Genomic DNA, 17,490 nt, shown 5'->3' with positions numbered 1-17,490 from the left:
AACCTAATTTTGAGAGAGGGGGCTGGAAGGCCAAGGGTCAAGGTGAGGGGAAGAGGTCAGAGCCTAGTGATGAAGCCCGGGAGCCAGGGCCAGCACCATCCTCAGGCCTCTTGAGAGCAGCTCTGACTTAGTGGCTGACGATGGGGGCAGGAATGGCCAGGCCTCCTGCCTGTTGTGGTTTTCCACACTGTCAGAGAGCTGCAGTGGGCCTGCAAGCCCGGCGTCTGTGCTACATGGGAAGAGGGACTCCCTGAGGAAGGATCTTTCTCATGCACTGGTGCATCACACCCAAGATGGCGGCAGCCGCTCTTCTGCTCCCCATGTCCCCCTTCCCCCCAGCCCCCCACCATAGGTCCAGAGCTGGCTGCACACACCGCCGCGCAGTGATGTGTGACCCCAGGCTGGGGGTGTGCTAGAAAGCTCACGGGGTCCTCAGGCGGCCAAACCAGAGCTCCGATCTAGACTTTACCTCTGACTCTGAAACCTGGACACACTCACGTCTTGGGAAGAAAACCAGGAAGCAATTCAGTAATTGCCAAGGCCTTTGCACATTGAGGTGCTTAATAAATGTTGGTGCCCCGTCCTTCCTGCCCCACCTCCCCCACCCCATGCATTTTTGACTGATGTGAACACACCTCCAACCTCACTTCTGAGGGGGAGAAAAGGCTAGGAGGGAGAGGAGGCTGCCTGACCAATTCCCCTACACACTAGCCCAGTCGCTCAGGCCAGCACCCAGAACTGACCCCCATCACCCGAGCCGGGGCTTCTGCCTCAGCTACCTGCCTCTCCCTATTTGCATCTCCCCCCTGATGTAAGTCTGAGCCTGAGACTGGAGGATCATCTTATCAGCCCCTCCTAACTGTGGCTCCCCTCTGACCTTGGACTTCAAAGTTCACAGGCTCCCCTCTTGCCCCCTTCCGGCTGAGCGCCCCTCTATAGCTTAGGGTCATTTCTTTCCACTCATGGCCACTGTCCCCTGGACCAGGGATGGCAGAGGAAGGTAGAGGTGGAGAAGAGGGGCGGGGGGGAGTCACTGAGCACAAAGCAGAGAAGGAAGGATCCAGATCAGCTCTACCAAAGGGACCAGGAACCATGGCGAGGGCTTGCTGAAAAGCATGAGTAAGACTTTCTGCTCACATCCTCCCAGGCCTGGACCCTCTCCAGCTCAGAGTGCACTCAGTGTGGATACTATTAATAAAGCACTTAACATTGGCAAAGTCCTCCCCCACTTAATGCCTTCCTCACAGCGGCCATCAGGAGAGGACAAGGGAGTGACCCCCAGGCCTTTAAAAAAAAGTCACAACTCAGAACTTGTGGACTGGGGAAGGAAGGGTCTGTGGAGAAGTCCAGGCTCTAGGGACACAGCCTGGCACAGCTATCCTCTGCAGGCCCAGCCTGGGCCGTGGATCAGTCTGGCTACCCAGATCCCAGTGGGCGCACAGGCCCCCAAGCCCCAGCTCAGGAGAGGCTCTGAAGACTGGGTTAACAAGGGCACAGCGAAAAGAAGCTAGGCTTCAGAGCCAGACGGACAGGGTTACAAATTGAGGCCCCGCCACCAGCTGCGTAATCTCTCTGAGTCGATTTCTTTGAAAAAAGATAATACCCGTTTCCCACGCTTGTAAAAATTAAATGAGAGAAAATATATGAAGAGCGAAGCCTGGTACATAGGCACATGTAAGAAATGCGAACCCTCTTTGAACTGTCTAGAACCGTGGACTAAGAGCAAGTTTTTGAGAATCAGGCACACAGGTTGTAGAGATTAGAGGTGGATGCCCTACCTGTTGTTCTGATCTGTAACACCTACTGATTTTTACCATCATTTCATTCTAAAAACATACTGACATATACTCTTGCTTACCTGATCTGCGTATATATGTCTGTGTCAAACGTACGTGTCTCATAGCTCTGACTCAACTGTAAATTGCTCCAGAATAGGGATCATACTTTATACCTTTTATGGGGGCCCTAAAGATTTGATTCCCAAAGTGTGTACCTTTATAGGATGTTATAGGTGTTGCTGTCAAGATGGGGTGAAAGAGCTTGGGAAAATCTGAGTTATACAAAGTTCAGCTCAGTTCTTGATTCTTAGTGTACTAGGGGCATCGTGAATTCGCAAGAGGGGGCACAGTTGGAAGCTTTCCCCAAACATATTTGATTACGCGAGGTCCCCCTCTCCTACCTTGCTTTCACTGTGTCTTTGAGGAACAACTCTGAGACTACAGCTCTTGAGAACTCTAACTCTGCAGTAATGATGTATGGCCATAAAGTAGCTATTTAGTTTTAGGGAGAAAGGGTAGAAAATGTTTGAAAAAGGACAGATTTCACTATCCAGTGGATGGTCTCCTATCCAATCCACTGCACTGGGGAGAACCCACGTGTTGATTGGCCGATTGGAAAAGTTGGTTGAAGAAAGAAAAAGCCCTTATAAAGATAGATTTTATTTTAACTTAGAAGGTACACATATATATTGATTCTCTAATGTCTTGATACAGGGCCAAGATCTTTTTCTGATGAGAGGTTGTCCTTTTACTTGCACAAACCTCTCCTATAATAGAACATCTATAAATTCCATCTTTATTTAACATAGGATAAGAAATTTCAAGTCTGGGAAATAATCTGGCTGTGGGATCTTTCTAGATTTTTGTTATGTATTCCAGCCGCTTACATTTGTCCCAGTTGATCCTCACTACGTGGCATTTTTAAGGAAGTCAGAGTCTCAGATCTTTCCAAGCATTCCACTTAGTTTTCTTAGCAAGAATAACTTTGTTGTGGCACTTACAGTTTACTGGTTTACAGAATAGTTAAATTATATCATTATACTGACACATGTAACTGGTGTAAACCAGTCTGGATACAAACACTGCTGACCCTGATAAGCGGATAAATGGTGTAAGGACCATTCTGCACGGTTGCCTGTCTATCTTGAGCGTCTGGGACGATGTGAATGGCAGTTTTCATGGTTTGTAGAAGAAACAAAAAGCATTGTAAATCTACAGTCTCAACTGGTAGAGATTGTTCATTCAAACTTTTGTAGTGAATACTAGTTGTTCCTGTTGTCTTCTTTCCCTCAGGGACCAGTTAGTGTTCTTTGATTCCTTTCGTCCTGTGTCTGAGGCTTCTGTTCATTTCCACTGCTGTGTGGCATTAGCAGCTACAGACATGGATTCTGATGACAGAATGCTCCTGAGATGGGACTTAAACCCCAGAGTCTTTTTGTTGTTAGGCTACAGCGAGGTTAGGAAGGTTTCATCCATTAGCTGCTTGCTGTGGGGTCCCTGAAGAATCCCATGATATTTTCTTGCTATTGTCTTTTGGCTGAAAGAGGCCAGTCTCCTGCTGGAAGCAGTCACTCCACAGCAAACGCAGGCTGGGGGGAACTCCAGCAGAGGGTCCTGTCCATGGAGGATGGAAGGAGAGGGCTGCTCTTCCTGCCCAGCTTCTGCCCCCAGCCCCTCTGCTCCAGACCCCAGTGCCCCTCACCCTGGCCCAGTTATTCTGCTCATTTCCACCCAGAAGAGGGCTGTCCTCTGTGCCACTGTCATCAAAGCACAGGAGCAACATTACAGAATATTCTCTGCATGTGGGGAGATCCCAAAGAGGAAACCAAGCCCCAGCAGGCCCAGCCACACACCGAAGGAGCCACGCCTTCATCAGCCACCGTGGCGGGCCCGATTCGCACTGAGCATCTTGGGGCCTCATCTCATGTAATCTACCCAGCCAGCGTAGGGGCTGGTATATTTGTTTATTTGAGAAAGAGAGAGATCGCGAGCAAGGGGGAAGGGTAGAGGGAGAAGCAGATTCCCTGCTGAGCAGGGAGCCCGGTGTGGGTGGGACTCGATCCCAGGACCCTGAGATCATAACCTGAGCCAAAGGCAGACGCTTAACAGACTGAGTCACCCGGGTCCCTGCTATCCGCATTTTACCAGTAACAAAACTAGACTCAAAGAAGGGAACATGTTCCCCAACATCTCATGGGATTCGAACCCAAGTCTGTGGCTCCTCGAGGCTCTAGTTCCTCACCCACGAGGCTATAGTCCCTCCGCATTGACCCAAGAAACCAGAGCATCTCTTGGCTCCCACATAAAGTCTAGGTGAAGCAAAGGGGACCCCTGGCTCTCAGCGGATGCTGTCAGTGGAGGTTGTCCATGGAGACACAGAGCCCTGTCCTGGGAGGGGGGCAGGAGAGCTACATGCCACCCTAGTTTTCAGATTCACTGAGGCAGCCTCACCATCCCTTCGTTCCCTCTCCCTTCTCCAACGCTCACATCCGCAGTCCTGGGGTGGCACCCAGCCCGCGTCACCGTTGGACCCTGCTCGCTGCCACCCCGCCCCACCCTGTGTGTGAGGCGGCTGCTCTCCCACCTGACCACGTGCAGCTGAGGGCCTGCTTCCATGGCCCTCGTATGAACTCTGCGGCTGTCACAGAAGCCAAGTGCCCAAAATGCACCAGGGGCCTTCCCTCTCTTGACTTTTTTTAATTGAACTAGAATTCACATACCTCCATTCACCCTTTGTAACTCAAGTCAGAAGGTTTTCCGTATGTTTAGTGTTGTGCAGCCATCCCCACCATTGAATTTCAGAGTATTTTCAGCACTGAAAGAAATTCCGTTACCCATTAGCTATCACTGCCCCGCCTCTAGAAACCAGTAATCGACTTCCGGTCTCATCAGATTTGCCGATTTCAGATCTTTCACAGGAATGGAATTTTATTATATGTGGTCCTCTGTGAGTGGCTTCTCTCTCTCTCACTCTACATCAGGCTTCCAAGATTCATCGTGTTGTAACATACATCGGTACTTCCTTCTGCTTCGTGGCAGAACAGGATCCCACTGCATGGACAGACCACCTTGGTTTATCCACTCATCAGCTGGGGCGCGTTTGGGTTGTTTTCTACTTTTCGGCTTCTGAGTAACCCTCCTGTGAACATTCCTGCACTCCACCTGATCTGAGCCTGTCCAGATCTGAGCGCATCTTTGTCAGATTTCCAGCTCTTCTCACCCACGGTACTGGAGCCTCACATGCTAGGCTCCTCCCCGCTGGGGGACACAGGCTGCCACACACCCGGGTACAGCGTGTGCCCTGCCCGTGGGCTCCCAGCCAAGGAGGGTGTGTGGACGTGAAATCCAGCTGGTTGCCTCTGTGCCTTGGTGTAAATCTTCAGTGACTCAACAAACACTCTCTGTGCGTCCCGCTTGCCACCTTCCCTGTGCCTAGCATTCTACTAAGCCCCAAAGACGTACACATCGATCCCTGTCAGAGACGCGCTTATGGGATCCATCTCCAACTGGCTTAGAAATGATGTCTCTTACAGTGTGTGCTCTGTGGAAGGGGCATGGTACAGGGAGGCAGGCCCTGGATTTGAGCGTTGCACACCTTCTTACCTAGCCAGGGGACCGGGGCACGTTGCTGGGTCTCATCAGATCTCAGTCTCCTCTGCTCTAAAATGGGAATCACGATATCCAGTCCACAGCACTGTTGTGAGGATGGAATGAGATGAGCGTGAAAGTACTTTGTCCTGATCCAAACACAGCTGCTGTTGCAAATGCCTCCCGTCTCACTCCGGGAGTCCCCCTAATCCACCCTGTCTCAGGAAAAGCTGAGAGAAATCTTGACACTTCTAGGGAATCTGTGGCGAAAAGTAAGAAAACTTGAAAAGCAAAAAAATAGCTCAGAGAGACTTAGACCATTTTTGTTCCAGAATATCTTGCCTGCTACTTTTTCCTTCAACTTTGTCACACGATCTGAAATTCCACTCATCAGAGATCCACTTCAAAGTATCCAATCCCTGTCAAAAACAGACGCCAATGGAAAGGCCGAGATGCCATCTTTCATTCACAGCTTAGTATGAATTAGTTCCAAAGCTTGCTTTTTTACTCCCACTCAGCTAAGATCAGCTTCATGGGAAGAGTGCCAGTGCTTGTTAGCAGTAGAAAATGAAGATTAGAATATTTTTTAACACAGTATTTTGAAGAGGCAAACCAGAATGGGGCGCCAGGGGAAAGGTTTCTAGCAATTGTTCTTCCCCTCTTCAAGGCCCCTGACCTTTAAGACTCTGATGAAAGTTTTATCTACATCATCACGAATATAGTTTTAAGAGATTTGACCCTAAAGTCCTAGCAGCCAGAGGCCTCAAATTCAGAAAGCTGACTGCAGGGTCACATGATGGCCCTGGGGCTCTGAGAAGAGGTGCTGAGAAGTGGCAGCAGGGCCCAGGAAAAGGCAAGAGGACGAAGCCTGTGTTCCCCCACCTCAGAATTTCCTCAAATCTAGACCACCCCCTGAAATTAGAGCGAGATTGGTTTTTTATCCCTGAGTCCTATAAGCTCCTTTCCACCAAAACATAGATCTTTAACTAAATCAGCCTTTGGGGGCTAGCCTGGAAAGCTAGCTATTAAAGAAATAACTTGTTTCTATGGGAAAATAGGATCTAAGTCCCAAATACTGTATCTGTCCACTAACACCTAAGTCATGGGTATAAGACATGATTCTAGCACTCGAGGGACTGATAATTTAATTGGGGAAATAAATTACACATGCAAACCAAGAGTGGCGAACCCATGTTATAATCAAGTATTAGCAGGGGCATACACACTCAAGGGGTCCAAGAAGGGAGGAAGTAGTACAGGTGAGAGAAGTTTGCGTACCTGTGCTGGTCAGACACATCCAGACTAGCGTGTCTGGGACTGAACATCGCATTTTAAAAGGTGCTTTGAGAGCTTTGAGAAGTCATGTCCAGAGAAGAGCAGTCAGAGTAGGGAAATGTCTGTTCAAATGACTCCTTTTTTTTTTTTTTTAAAGATTTTATTTATTTATTTGTCAGAGAGAGAGAGGGAGAGAGAGTGAGCACAGGCAGACAGAATGGCAGGCAGAGGCAGAGGGAGAAGCAGGCTCCCTGATGAGCAAGGAGCCCGATGTGGGACTCGATCCCAGGACGCTGGGATCATGACCTGAGCTGAAGGCAGCTGCTTAACCAACTGAGCCACCCAGGCGTGACTCTTAATGGGAAACAGGTCATATGATGAGTGGTTAAGGGGACTGGGGATGTTCGGTCCGTAGAAAAGATTTGTTTCCTAGGGCCAGCATGGTATAGTATAAGGAACAAGGGTTTTGGAGGCAGACAGACCTGAGACTGATCCCAGCTCCATTTTTTTTTACTTGCTGTATGACCTTGAACCGGTCAACTGGCATCTCTGATGTTAATTTCCTCTTCATAAAGTAGAGATAATGGTATCCACCTATGGCAAAGATGATCAATAATACATTAAAAAGCACAATGCCTGACAGATGGTCTAGCCCAGAGGTGGAGCGGACATGGTTAAAGATACAGGGGGTGTGAGTCTTGGCTCTGCCCCTCACTGCTTGGAGTGAGTGGAGCCAGTTCCTTAACCCTTCTGGGCTTGGTTTTCTCATGTGTAAAATGTGAATAATGATGCTTGTTTCATAGGTGCCTGGAAAATTCAGTGAGGTATTTTGACAGAGTACTCCGTGAATATTGTTAAGTATTCAAAGTTAGCCAAGGGCACCTGGGTGGCTCAGTGGGTTAAGCCTCTGCCTTCAGCTTGGGTCATGGTCTTGGGGTCCTGGGATCGAGTCCCGTGTCGGGCTCTCTGCTCGGCGGGGAGCCTGCTTCCTCCTCTCTCTCTGCCTGCCTCTCTGCCTGCTTGTGATCTCTCTCTGTGTGTCAGATAAACAAATAAAATCTTTTAAAAAAAAAAAAATCAAAGTTAGCCAGAAACTGTAGGCATCCTGTAAGTGGTTGGAACTCTTGTTATGAAGTAAGAGACAGTGCTGTCGACTTCTGTGTGAAGGGCAGTCTAGGCTCTCTGGCTGGCTGAGTAAGGAGAAGATTTGAGTCCAGGAGAAAGACTTTTCCAACCATCAGCAAAAGGGCTGCCATGCGGTACACTGGCACCGCAGAGCCATGCTTCCCCACCTTCTTCAGGACGGCACGCCCAGAAAGTGATAGAAACCAACCATACCACTTGCAGCTGGGGACCAGCTGGCGGACTCCCACTGAGCCACCCTGGCACTGTCTCTGCGCACCTGTAACTGGTTTGGGGGCATCAGTGAAAGCGCTGGTATCAAGGACACCAGCCCAGTGCGAGAGCTGGCCTCGGGGACTTCCAGGGCTCTGGGCACGAGTGAGGTCTTGCCTTAAAGAAGCGTTGCACAGGATGCTGATGTACAAAGTTCGGGTTTAATGGAGGAGCTGGGATCTGGGCCAGGTCTGGCAGGGAGTCTAGGATTTAGGATGGAGTAGGAAGAGAAGGATGAGTTGTCTGGGTGAGAATTCTTTCCTGATTGACTATCAATAGCCTTGTCTGGCCCGTGATGGTTGCTGACCAAAGAGACGGACCCCTCCTAGGGTCATGAGCGTGAAATACTCCTCTACCCTTCTTCTCCCCCCTGGAGCCTGGGGAACTGTGTGGCTCTGTGTCATGCCACGACTGTTGTCTCTCCCCTGCTGCTCAGGCATCTGTACCTGTAGAGCTTCGGTGGAAGGTACATCGGGTCCTTGAAGTCAGGCTGACCATGGCTTGGCTGCATTCTCCCTTCTGCGCCAGGGAAACGGGAGATCTTGGATTCCTACCTGTGATGTGAAACTGTTTTCTCCCACCCACCCTTCACTGCAGGGACAAAGAGAGAACAGACCCATGGAAGCTGCCCTCAACTCCCCAGGACAGATGGAGAGTGCTGGAAGCGTAGTCCCAGGGTGTGGGCCACACTGACTGGTTGAGCACCAGGGAGTCCCAGGGAAGGAGGGAGGTTGGTGGTCTCCATCAAAGATAGGGCCTTGTTGACAATTGGCCGGTCAGTTGCAAGGCTGGATGGAGCTGGTCTGAGAAGACGGGGTGTGGGAGGCCACTAGCTTGCCCTGAGCCCCAGGACACTCCACGGGGGCCTGCAGCTCTCAAAGATTCTACCTGAAAAATGGCCAGCAGAGATTTACAAGTTCCAGCATCCCCCCAAGAAGCCTAAGACCCAGACTAGGGGAAAACACCCCATTGTATGCACACAGAGCTGGAGTAGTCCCAGAATCCAGGAAATAAAACCATTTGAAAGAAGGAGCGCATCTCTCCATGCAGGGAAGGAGCTGCTGAGGGCTCTCGCCATCTGTCAGAAAAACAACCTGTGGCTTTCACAGAGAGGGAGCCACGTGTGCCATGCAGCAGATTTACTTTGTTATGTGTTGATTTACTGAACAAACACAGAGTGCCAGGCACTGTTCTAAGCACCTTTCAGATATTAACCCATTGAAACCATATTACCATCTCAGGGTAGGTGGAATTATTTTCCCCATTTTACAGAAGATGAACCCCAGTAACAAGCTCAAGGTCTTAAGAGGGTGAGAGACCAGTATTCAAAGCCTGACAGCCTGGCTCTGGAGTTCATGTTCCCCAGTCTCTTCCCCACAAACATGCATGGAACAGTCACTTGCAGGAAAGTCCCTTTTAGCAAGTAGGGCAGCCTGATTCCAGGTAGAATTCCCGGGGAGTTGACTCACTGATGCTCCCCACCCTGTCCCACTCATCTTCACTCACAAAGGCCCACAGTGAATGGTGACAACCACCAGTTACCCACTTAGGTTCCTGTGATCATCCATTCCTTGAATACATACTGAACACTTGCCAGGCATTTTCTTTGGCACTGATGAGGTGGGGGTGGAAAGAAAGGTGGGGGTCCTTTTCCTCAAAAACATGCAGCATGTCCGGTTGGGGTGACAGCTAAACAAATCGTCCATGTAGCATATGGAACCCTATGGGGTAAGTGCTCCAGCTCATGGGAGAGGTGTCCCAGTGGGCATGAGGCACTGGGGGCAGGTTAGGAAGGACCAGTCTTGCTTGCTACAGCATGAAGGATGGATTGAAATAGAAAACAGAGGGAGGGAGAATAGTTCCAAGATTGCAGGAGGGTGAAAAATAGGAAGGCAGTAAATATTTACAACAGAAAACTATGCAGCGATGAAGATGAATAGATACAGAAACACCAAACAAATGTAGATTAGTCTCACACCTATACTTCAGAGTGAAATCCTGTGTGCTAATGGATTCCATTTATATAGGGTCCAAACACCAGGGAAAAGTAAACTATATTTTTTAAGGATGTAACATAGATAGGAAAACTACAGAGAAAAGAAAGAAAGAAATTACCATAAAAAACAGGTTATTTTCGGGGAGGATATCTTTGAGAGTAATGATTGAGAAGGGGCACAAAGGGGGCTTTGGGTGCTGTTAGTATCTTATTTTTTGACCTGGGTGGGGGTCCCACTTGTGATTAATAGATAATAGATAAAACTATATATTTTCTTTGGACCTTTCTGTGCAGGTACAATTGTAAAGGAGAGGGGAGTAAAAAGGAGCAATAAAAGAATGGAAGGTCTGCACGAGGTGCATGATAATAAGAAAGAAGAGTTCCTCTGGTGATTTACTGGGTTTCTCTCTGCCCTAAAAGGCTCGTTTTTTTCCCCCACTTACCATCTGTGAAATCAGGGTGCACCCTGCCATCGATGGCATCTCAGATGTGATAAAATGTGGTTGTTTGAGGACTCCTCACCATGCCAGCTGCCTCCATCGGGTTGGTGTCTGACCTTCCCAGAGCAAGGCCAGGCCCACAGAGTTGGAGCTGCTGCAGGGTGCGTGCCCACAGTTGGTCGGGAGCGAGAAGGGAAGAGGGCTGTCATTGACGCCAGTGCAGTGGGGGCCCGGGGACGGAAGGCCGGCTTCCGCTTCCCCTGTGCCCCATCCCTCCATGACTGGCCAGCCTCGTGGTCACCTGCCTGCACCAGGAGGAGGGAGGATAATCTCGGGTGGGCTCAGGGTGAAGGAAGGAGCAGGGGATCCAGGAACCAGCCCTGGCCACACTTCTTCCAGAGCCAGCTCCCCAGGTGGAACTCACCCTTCATCTGAAAGATGTCTTCAGCTTCAATTTAAGGCAGGGGAGACCTAAGCTAGGAGGCCCCAAAGCAAGGTGTCGGAAAGAGTTTAGGTCACATTTCGGAGGAACTTCCTGATGGCAGCTGGGCCATCACAAAACACCCCCTCTGTGTAAACGCTGCAGTTCCCTTCTCTAGAGACTGCACAGTTGGCTCTCTGGTGTCCAGAGGGAGTTCGTGAAGCACACACACTTTACCTGCATTATCTCGTTAGATCAGCCCCCGAGCCGGAGAGGTACGTGCTGTTCTGCTATTTCCCTTTTAAGGCCAAGGAAACTAAGGATAGGAGACGTAGAACAACAAATCGCCAAGCTCCCAGAGCTAGTGAATGGTGGGGGGGTGTGTGTGCAGGACTTGACCTCTCCTGAGGCCGTGTACTTGACCACCAGGCAGGTCTGCATAGTTATATAAGGCTCCAAGCCCGCCCTGAGAAGGATCTGTCATTTTCTGGTTCATTCTATATCTCTTGTTCTGGAAGGATTATCTGCTTCCAGAGAGCGGCTGCCTGCTTCCCTCCTGACTCCAGAGGAGCTCTTCCAAATAGTGGCCAGAGAGTGGCTACTATGGCCTGATGGCTTACTGTGATCTCACTTGATTCCTCCTCCTGTCCTTGGCCCTGAGCCTTTCCAATTGTGCTAAAAGGAGCACTAACCAAATCGAGGTCTGTCCAGGGGCCAGGACTATTTTGACTCTGTCCTCAGGAATCATCTGGTCTGAGGCGTGTACGAGCTCGACTGCTCCTAGGAGCACTCAGATGTGGTGCCAGGAATGTTCTGGCCAACACACCTGTCCCCAGAGCCGGGCCAAAGCTGCCACTCTCCCCCACGGCCTCCACCACGTGCCTCCTAAGATGCAGATGGGATGGGTGGTGGCGTTTGGGCAGTGGGAGGAGAAGAGCTTCTAACTCTCTCCATAAGAGGACAGCCAGCTGCCTTCCCCGACCCCACCTCCCACACTCTCCATCCAGTGGGGGCACGTTAACCTCTGAATTTATACCCTCCACTCAGAAGGAAGGGCTGTACCAGGAGCCTCCTTAGAGCACACATGATCCCTCCATGGGAGAAACTTCCTTCCCTAGAGGTCTTTAAGAGTGGAAGAGACGTGGTCTGGCTGGCTTCAGTGTAAGTCTTGGCACAAGGCTCCTACCTAGAAGGCCCATCCCCACCTTTGCTGGGACGGCCTGGCCATTCTTCAAAGGCCAGCTGAAGTACCACCTCACTCAGGAAGTCCTCCTTGACCAGTTGGCCCACCCTTTTCTACCACCCAAGGGAACAGACACACTGCCCATTAAAGGGGGTTTCTTCCCCTTTGTCTGCAGCCTTCTCCCTAAGCTGTGAGCTGTCACAGCACGAATCTCCCACCTGCCAGCATCCAGGAGGCAGCAGCTTCCCCTCCCTGTCAGCTGATGAGCCATGTGCTCTGCTCGGGAAATAAGGCGACCGTCTCCTGCCTGTGTCGGTTCCCTCGCGTGGTCCATACCCAACACACCAACCATCTACTCTGCCTGGGCTGGACACTGGAGATCCCATGTCTGCTAAGACCAGGTTCCCACCTGAGAGCAACTCCCCAGTCTTGTAGGGAGACCTCTTACCATAGAGCAGGCTGAATGCCGTTATTCAAACACAGCCGTGACGGACTCTGCCCCAGAACTTGGGAAATGGCTCACAGAGGATTTGATCTGTGGCAGGTCTTCCCAGAAGCTCAGAGGCACATACAGTGGAAAAGTGGGGGAAAGAGCATTGCAGCGGAGGGAATGACAGATGCGAGGACAAGAAGGCACTTAAGGGCCCAGTGCAGCCCGGGAAGGCCAGATGGTTGCCATATTTTTGCTGTGTTCACGGACCAAGTGGCCATAGACAGGGGGGCTGTCTGGCTCCTCACAGCTAGGGAAATTGGAACTCCATGGAGTCAGAAAACAGGGCTTGGGCCCCACCTCTTCCCCAGAAGGTGTCAGAAGTGGATAGCCCCTGCTCCTCTGCCCCTTGGGGCCTGCGATCCCGCCCCCCAGCCTCCCTCTGTTCCTTTCCAGTTAGGAAGAAATTGGCTCCCCTGACATTGATGTGTTTTCCTGCTTGTTAGAATCTTAATGTATGAATCACAAGGCCCAGCTGCCCTGGCATGGTGGTCAGGGTCAGAGGTGTGAATTAGAACAACACATGATCCTAACAGCTTCGGTCAGGGAGTGCTGGGGCCAGCTGCAGAGGTTGCTTGCCTTTGTCGCTGATAATGAGAGCACTTCCAAGGCAGCCACTCTCATGCTCGTTCCTTAGCCTGAAGCACCTTGCCCACATCATCCCATAATAATAGCATGAAGAGCCATCTCCTCGTGAGCATGTTATGAGTACAATTTCATTTCATCACTAGGGCGACTTTATGATGTAGGCCTGAGGGACATGCTTGAGACCTCACAGCATGACGTGACCAAGCCAGAATCTGAGTCCCAGTCTCTGGGACTTTGGAAAGCCCAAGCAGCTCTTTCTAACGCCACCTCAGTCACGAGGAATATCCCTGGCTAGAAGAGGCTGGACAGCTTGGCCCTCTGCCCTAGGAGTCCACAGACCTCCCCTCGCTTCAGGGCAAGGCTCCCACCCACTCGGAGCCTCATCAATTCTTCACCACATGCCTGCTGGATGCGAGGTGTGGGTGCAGGGACCTGGAGAAGACACAAAGACGCAGAGACCCAGTTACCGCGCAGCTCACCACCCAGTGGGACCCAAAAGGACCCCTATTCTACCACCACCCAAAACTTTCCCATTCTTAATGTGACCTGTGCAACCTTCCCCACACTCTGGCCAACCCATTTCTCCTTCTAACCTTCTCTAGAGCCTATTACCCAAACTACCCAACCTTTGCTTTGTTTCTGCTTTCTTTCACTCAGGAGTCATTTGCATGTCATTTGCATGTGGAAGGCACTGGGGATACATTAATAAGACGAATTAATAAGACATGGTCTCTGCCCTCATGAAGCACAGTCTAAGAGCGGGAGACAAGGCTGTCATCAGTGCAGGGACCGAAGTGCCCTGGGACACCCCTTCTTCCCTCACCCCCACAAAGACACGGACTCAGTCTTACAAACGACAAGAACTGAGTTCCAAGCTGGAGCCAGCCCCTGGGGGAACACCAGAGAAGTTACTCGGTTTCTTCAGCTTAAAGTGGGAATAACAATACTTAACCTGCCTACCTTATCAAATGTGAGCAATGTGCTTTGTTAAATGAAATTAAGTGCATGACAACCTTCTAGGTTGCCGAGGATTCTACAACTAATAGTTACTGTTATATTCATCTTCGGTCTCCTGGGATGCCAGCATAAATCTGGGCACAGAGTAGATATTCATTAAATTTCAGTCCATTTAAATTGAATTGGTTCAGATACCCCCATATACCACCTTCTGATAGTCCTGTAGGCTTTTGGGGCCATTGTCAACCTAATACTAACGATGCTTGACCTGCCTGCTGGGGATTGGCTGTGAGGACAAAGTCAAGATGTGAAAGTGCATTGGAAGCACTTTTGGAGCTCTGCTGATCTTGGGAAACCCATGTTGTCCCCCATCTTGAGGGGGGTGGGCAGTGTTCCTGACTATGGAGCCACAGACATGGGACAGCCTCCCCCAGGCCCTCGTTCCATTACTTTTGGGAAACAAACATTGTACTTTCCCCGATTTAGGCTCCTAAACCGCTGGGCTTCCTGGGTCAGGATAGCGCCTGTGATGTAGACATGGTCTCTAGGGGGACCAGGCCACCATGTGCCCACCCTGCATTAGCCCTTCACCTCTCATTTCAGCATCCCTACCCTACGGAGGATGAGAAGAGGCAGATTGCGGCCCAGACAAACCTCACCCTCTTGCAAGTAAATAACTGGTGAGTTATCACCCGTGCAAAGGCTCTCAGATCCGAGGGCCAGCAGGGGAAAGAGATAGCCTAGCCCAGCCGCTCTACCATAGCAGTCTTCCCCTTTGGGCTAGAAGCAGAAAGCTAGAATCAACCCAACCTCCTAGAGCTTCATCTGCAGCTTCTTAGCGCCCTCTGCTGGGAGATTGTGTCAGGAACATCACTGGAAGCTTCTGGCTGAATGGAAAGCCTGGCCCCACCTGCAGGGCAGACACACAAGGGAATGCAGACAGCCAAGGTCTGGAGGAGCGCCCGGTGGTCATCTAGTCTACCCACCACCTCCGTAAACTGAAGAACTACAACGTTCTGCAAAGCCTGGGTGGGAAGGAGGAGGGAGAGTTGCGTCTTCTGACTTCACAGGCATGTTTTCCCCTTCTGTGTGTCTGGCTGAGCTGTCACAGAAATCTGAGAGAGCAAGGTCTGGTTGGGAGAGGGTAGACCCAAGATTTGGGCCCCCTGATCTGAGCCCTGGGCCCTGGAGTGAAGTCAGAGTTCAGTGCTTCTTAGGGGCCCCCTACTTCCTCTGTTCAATCCTGATGAGTCCTGAGTAGAGATTTCTGACCCTCCTCATGCGTCCCTCCCTTGTTGCTTTGTGGTGACCAAGCTCCAGGAGATTCCCTGAGCCCTGCAGTGCCCAGGGCTCTTCTCCCAGCTGGGCTTTCACACCCTAGACGAGCCCCCAGTCTGTTCTGTACAGTGGATCAGCTGCTGAGAGTCTGGAAGCAGCTCTCACTCCCTGCACATGCGCACACACACCCCACAGCCCCAGGGGGGTACTAACTAGGTCCCTACCTTTACCCCTGGGCAGGTTCATCAACGCCCGGAGGCGCATCCTGCAGCCCATGCTTGATGCCAGCAACCCAGACCCTGCCCCTAAAGCCAAGAAGATCAAGTCGCAGCACCGGCCCACCCAAAGATTCTGGCCCAACTCCATTGCTGCGGGTGTGCTGCAACAGCAGGGCGGCGCCCCAGGGACGAACCCGGACGGTAAGAACAGGGGGCGGGGGAACTGTGGCCTGGCGCTGGTGGGTGGACCTCCTGGACAGGCTCCACAAAGACGCCAGGGCTGAGCAGCCACCTGCCTATGTGGCAGTGGCAGCTCGGTCACACCCGTGTTCTCCTTCCAAGGAAGTGCGCGGGCCTGAAAGAAGGGGATGCTTTTGCATATATTTTCACAACCAAAAAGCAACCTCACAAAGACGAGTGGGAGTCCGTGGTCATCTGAGTCAGTGACTGCTCAGCAGAGCCCCCTCCTCACTCCCACACCCGCCTGAAGTTCCGGCGCGCCCGTGAGTGTCTGCCCAGCTCCCCCAGAGCCGGGGCCATCTATAAATACCGAAGCAGGCAGCTGGCTTGTGAACGGAGGCCAGGAAGAGTTTTGTTTTCCCAGCTTCTCCATCACACCCTCCACATACACTTTCCTAATTGCTGGTCGCCTGGTGCACAATGAATAATTCACTGAGCCAGACATTTTATAGCTTGGCACGTGAAGACAGCTGTGTGTGGGAGGTGGAGGTGTGCGTGTGCACGTACACACCTCCGCGTGCATCTCTGCAGCTGCGTTTGGGTTCTCCATGCTGGGCAGTTGCCTTGTCCGCTCTAGCAGATTCTGAGCTACACGGACCAAGGGGAGAATCCCAACTCCATCATGCCTGACTGTCACCTTGAGCTGATGCCTTAACCATCTGAGACTCAGTTTCTTCCTCGGTAGAATGGGGACGGTAACTCCCACCCTACAGAATTGTTGGAAAGTCCAAGTATGTAACGTCCGTAGACGCTGCCTGGGGGTGGTAACTCGGAGCACCACTTCTTGGGAAGGAGCCAGGAGGGGCTGACAAATGTGTGGATTGGGCGACTTCACACCTGGGAACTGTCGACCACTCCATGAGCCAGTCCCCCCAACTCTACCCAACACCGAGGTTCCCGAGCCTGACCCTTGCCTTCTTCTCTCGCGTAGGTTCCATCAGCTTGGACAACCTGCAGTCCCTGTCCTCAGACAATGCCACCATGGCCATGCAGCAGGCCATGATGGCCGCACATGACGACTCGTTGGATGGGACAGAAGAGGAGGACGAGGATGAGATGGAAGAGGAGGAGGAAGAGGAGCTGGAGGAGGAGGCCGACGAGCTTCAGACAACAAATGTCAGCGACCTGGGCTTGGAACACAGTGACTCCCTGGAATAGTTGGCAGCCCAGATGGCACTGGTCACCGAGCAGGACAGGAGTGTCGTCAGGAGGGCTCCAGGGTGGGGGGGGGGGGGGGGCACGGACAGGCAGCGCCAAGGAAGTTGGGCCCTAGCTTCCCCAAATCAGTAGCTTGAAGAAATGCTGAGGAGACCCCTGCTCCTTCCCAACTCCCAGGCTTCCGTGAGCGCCCCCGCCCCACTTCCCTAGACCTGCAGAGGACTCCGTTTGCGGGGCCAGCCACGCAGCCTACGCGGAAAGGCAGGAGTGAGAGCTGGACTCACGAATCCCTGAGGACAGATGGCACCCATGCCCCTGCCCAAACTGAAGGACTTGAGATGTTTACAAGCCCTGCGCTGTGAGGCAGAGCAGTGCTGTTCAGAGTGAGCCTCGCCAGGGACAGAGTCAGGAGGAAAGGGAGAGTCAAGGGGGTCTGGGTTCCACCCCCATGAGGTTCTCAGCTCCTCGACAGACATTCAAGGGCA

The 17,490-nt window shown here is 51.6% G+C and overlaps 1 protein-coding gene across 1 annotated transcript in view; it reads left to right on the top strand.

The window, feature by feature from the left end:
- Positions 1-17,063, top strand: part of LOC111153807 (PBX/knotted 1 homeobox 2) — a 254,837-nt gene extending 237,774 nt beyond the window's left edge. Inside the window, exons 11-13 of the mRNA XM_022513052.1 lie at positions 14,715-14,791; positions 15,630-15,808; positions 16,779-17,063. Coding sequence (XP_022368760.1) covers positions 14,715-14,791; positions 15,630-15,808; positions 16,779-17,005 — 483 coding nt within the window. The 3' untranslated portion in view covers positions 17,006-17,063. The remainder of the gene's footprint in view (positions 1-14,714; positions 14,792-15,629; positions 15,809-16,778) is intronic.
- The last annotated feature ends 427 nt before the right edge of the window (positions 17,064-17,490 follow it).

Source organism: Enhydra lutris, unplaced genomic scaffold (genome assembly GCF_002288905.1).
Source record: "Enhydra lutris kenyoni isolate GAN:26980312 unplaced genomic scaffold, ASM228890v2 scaffoldscaffold34, whole genome shotgun sequence".
NCBI lineage: Eukaryota > Metazoa > Chordata > Mammalia > Carnivora > Mustelidae > Enhydra > Enhydra lutris.
The sequence above is the reverse complement of the archived record's forward strand: the minus strand, read 5'-3'. Positions and strand labels throughout refer to the sequence as shown.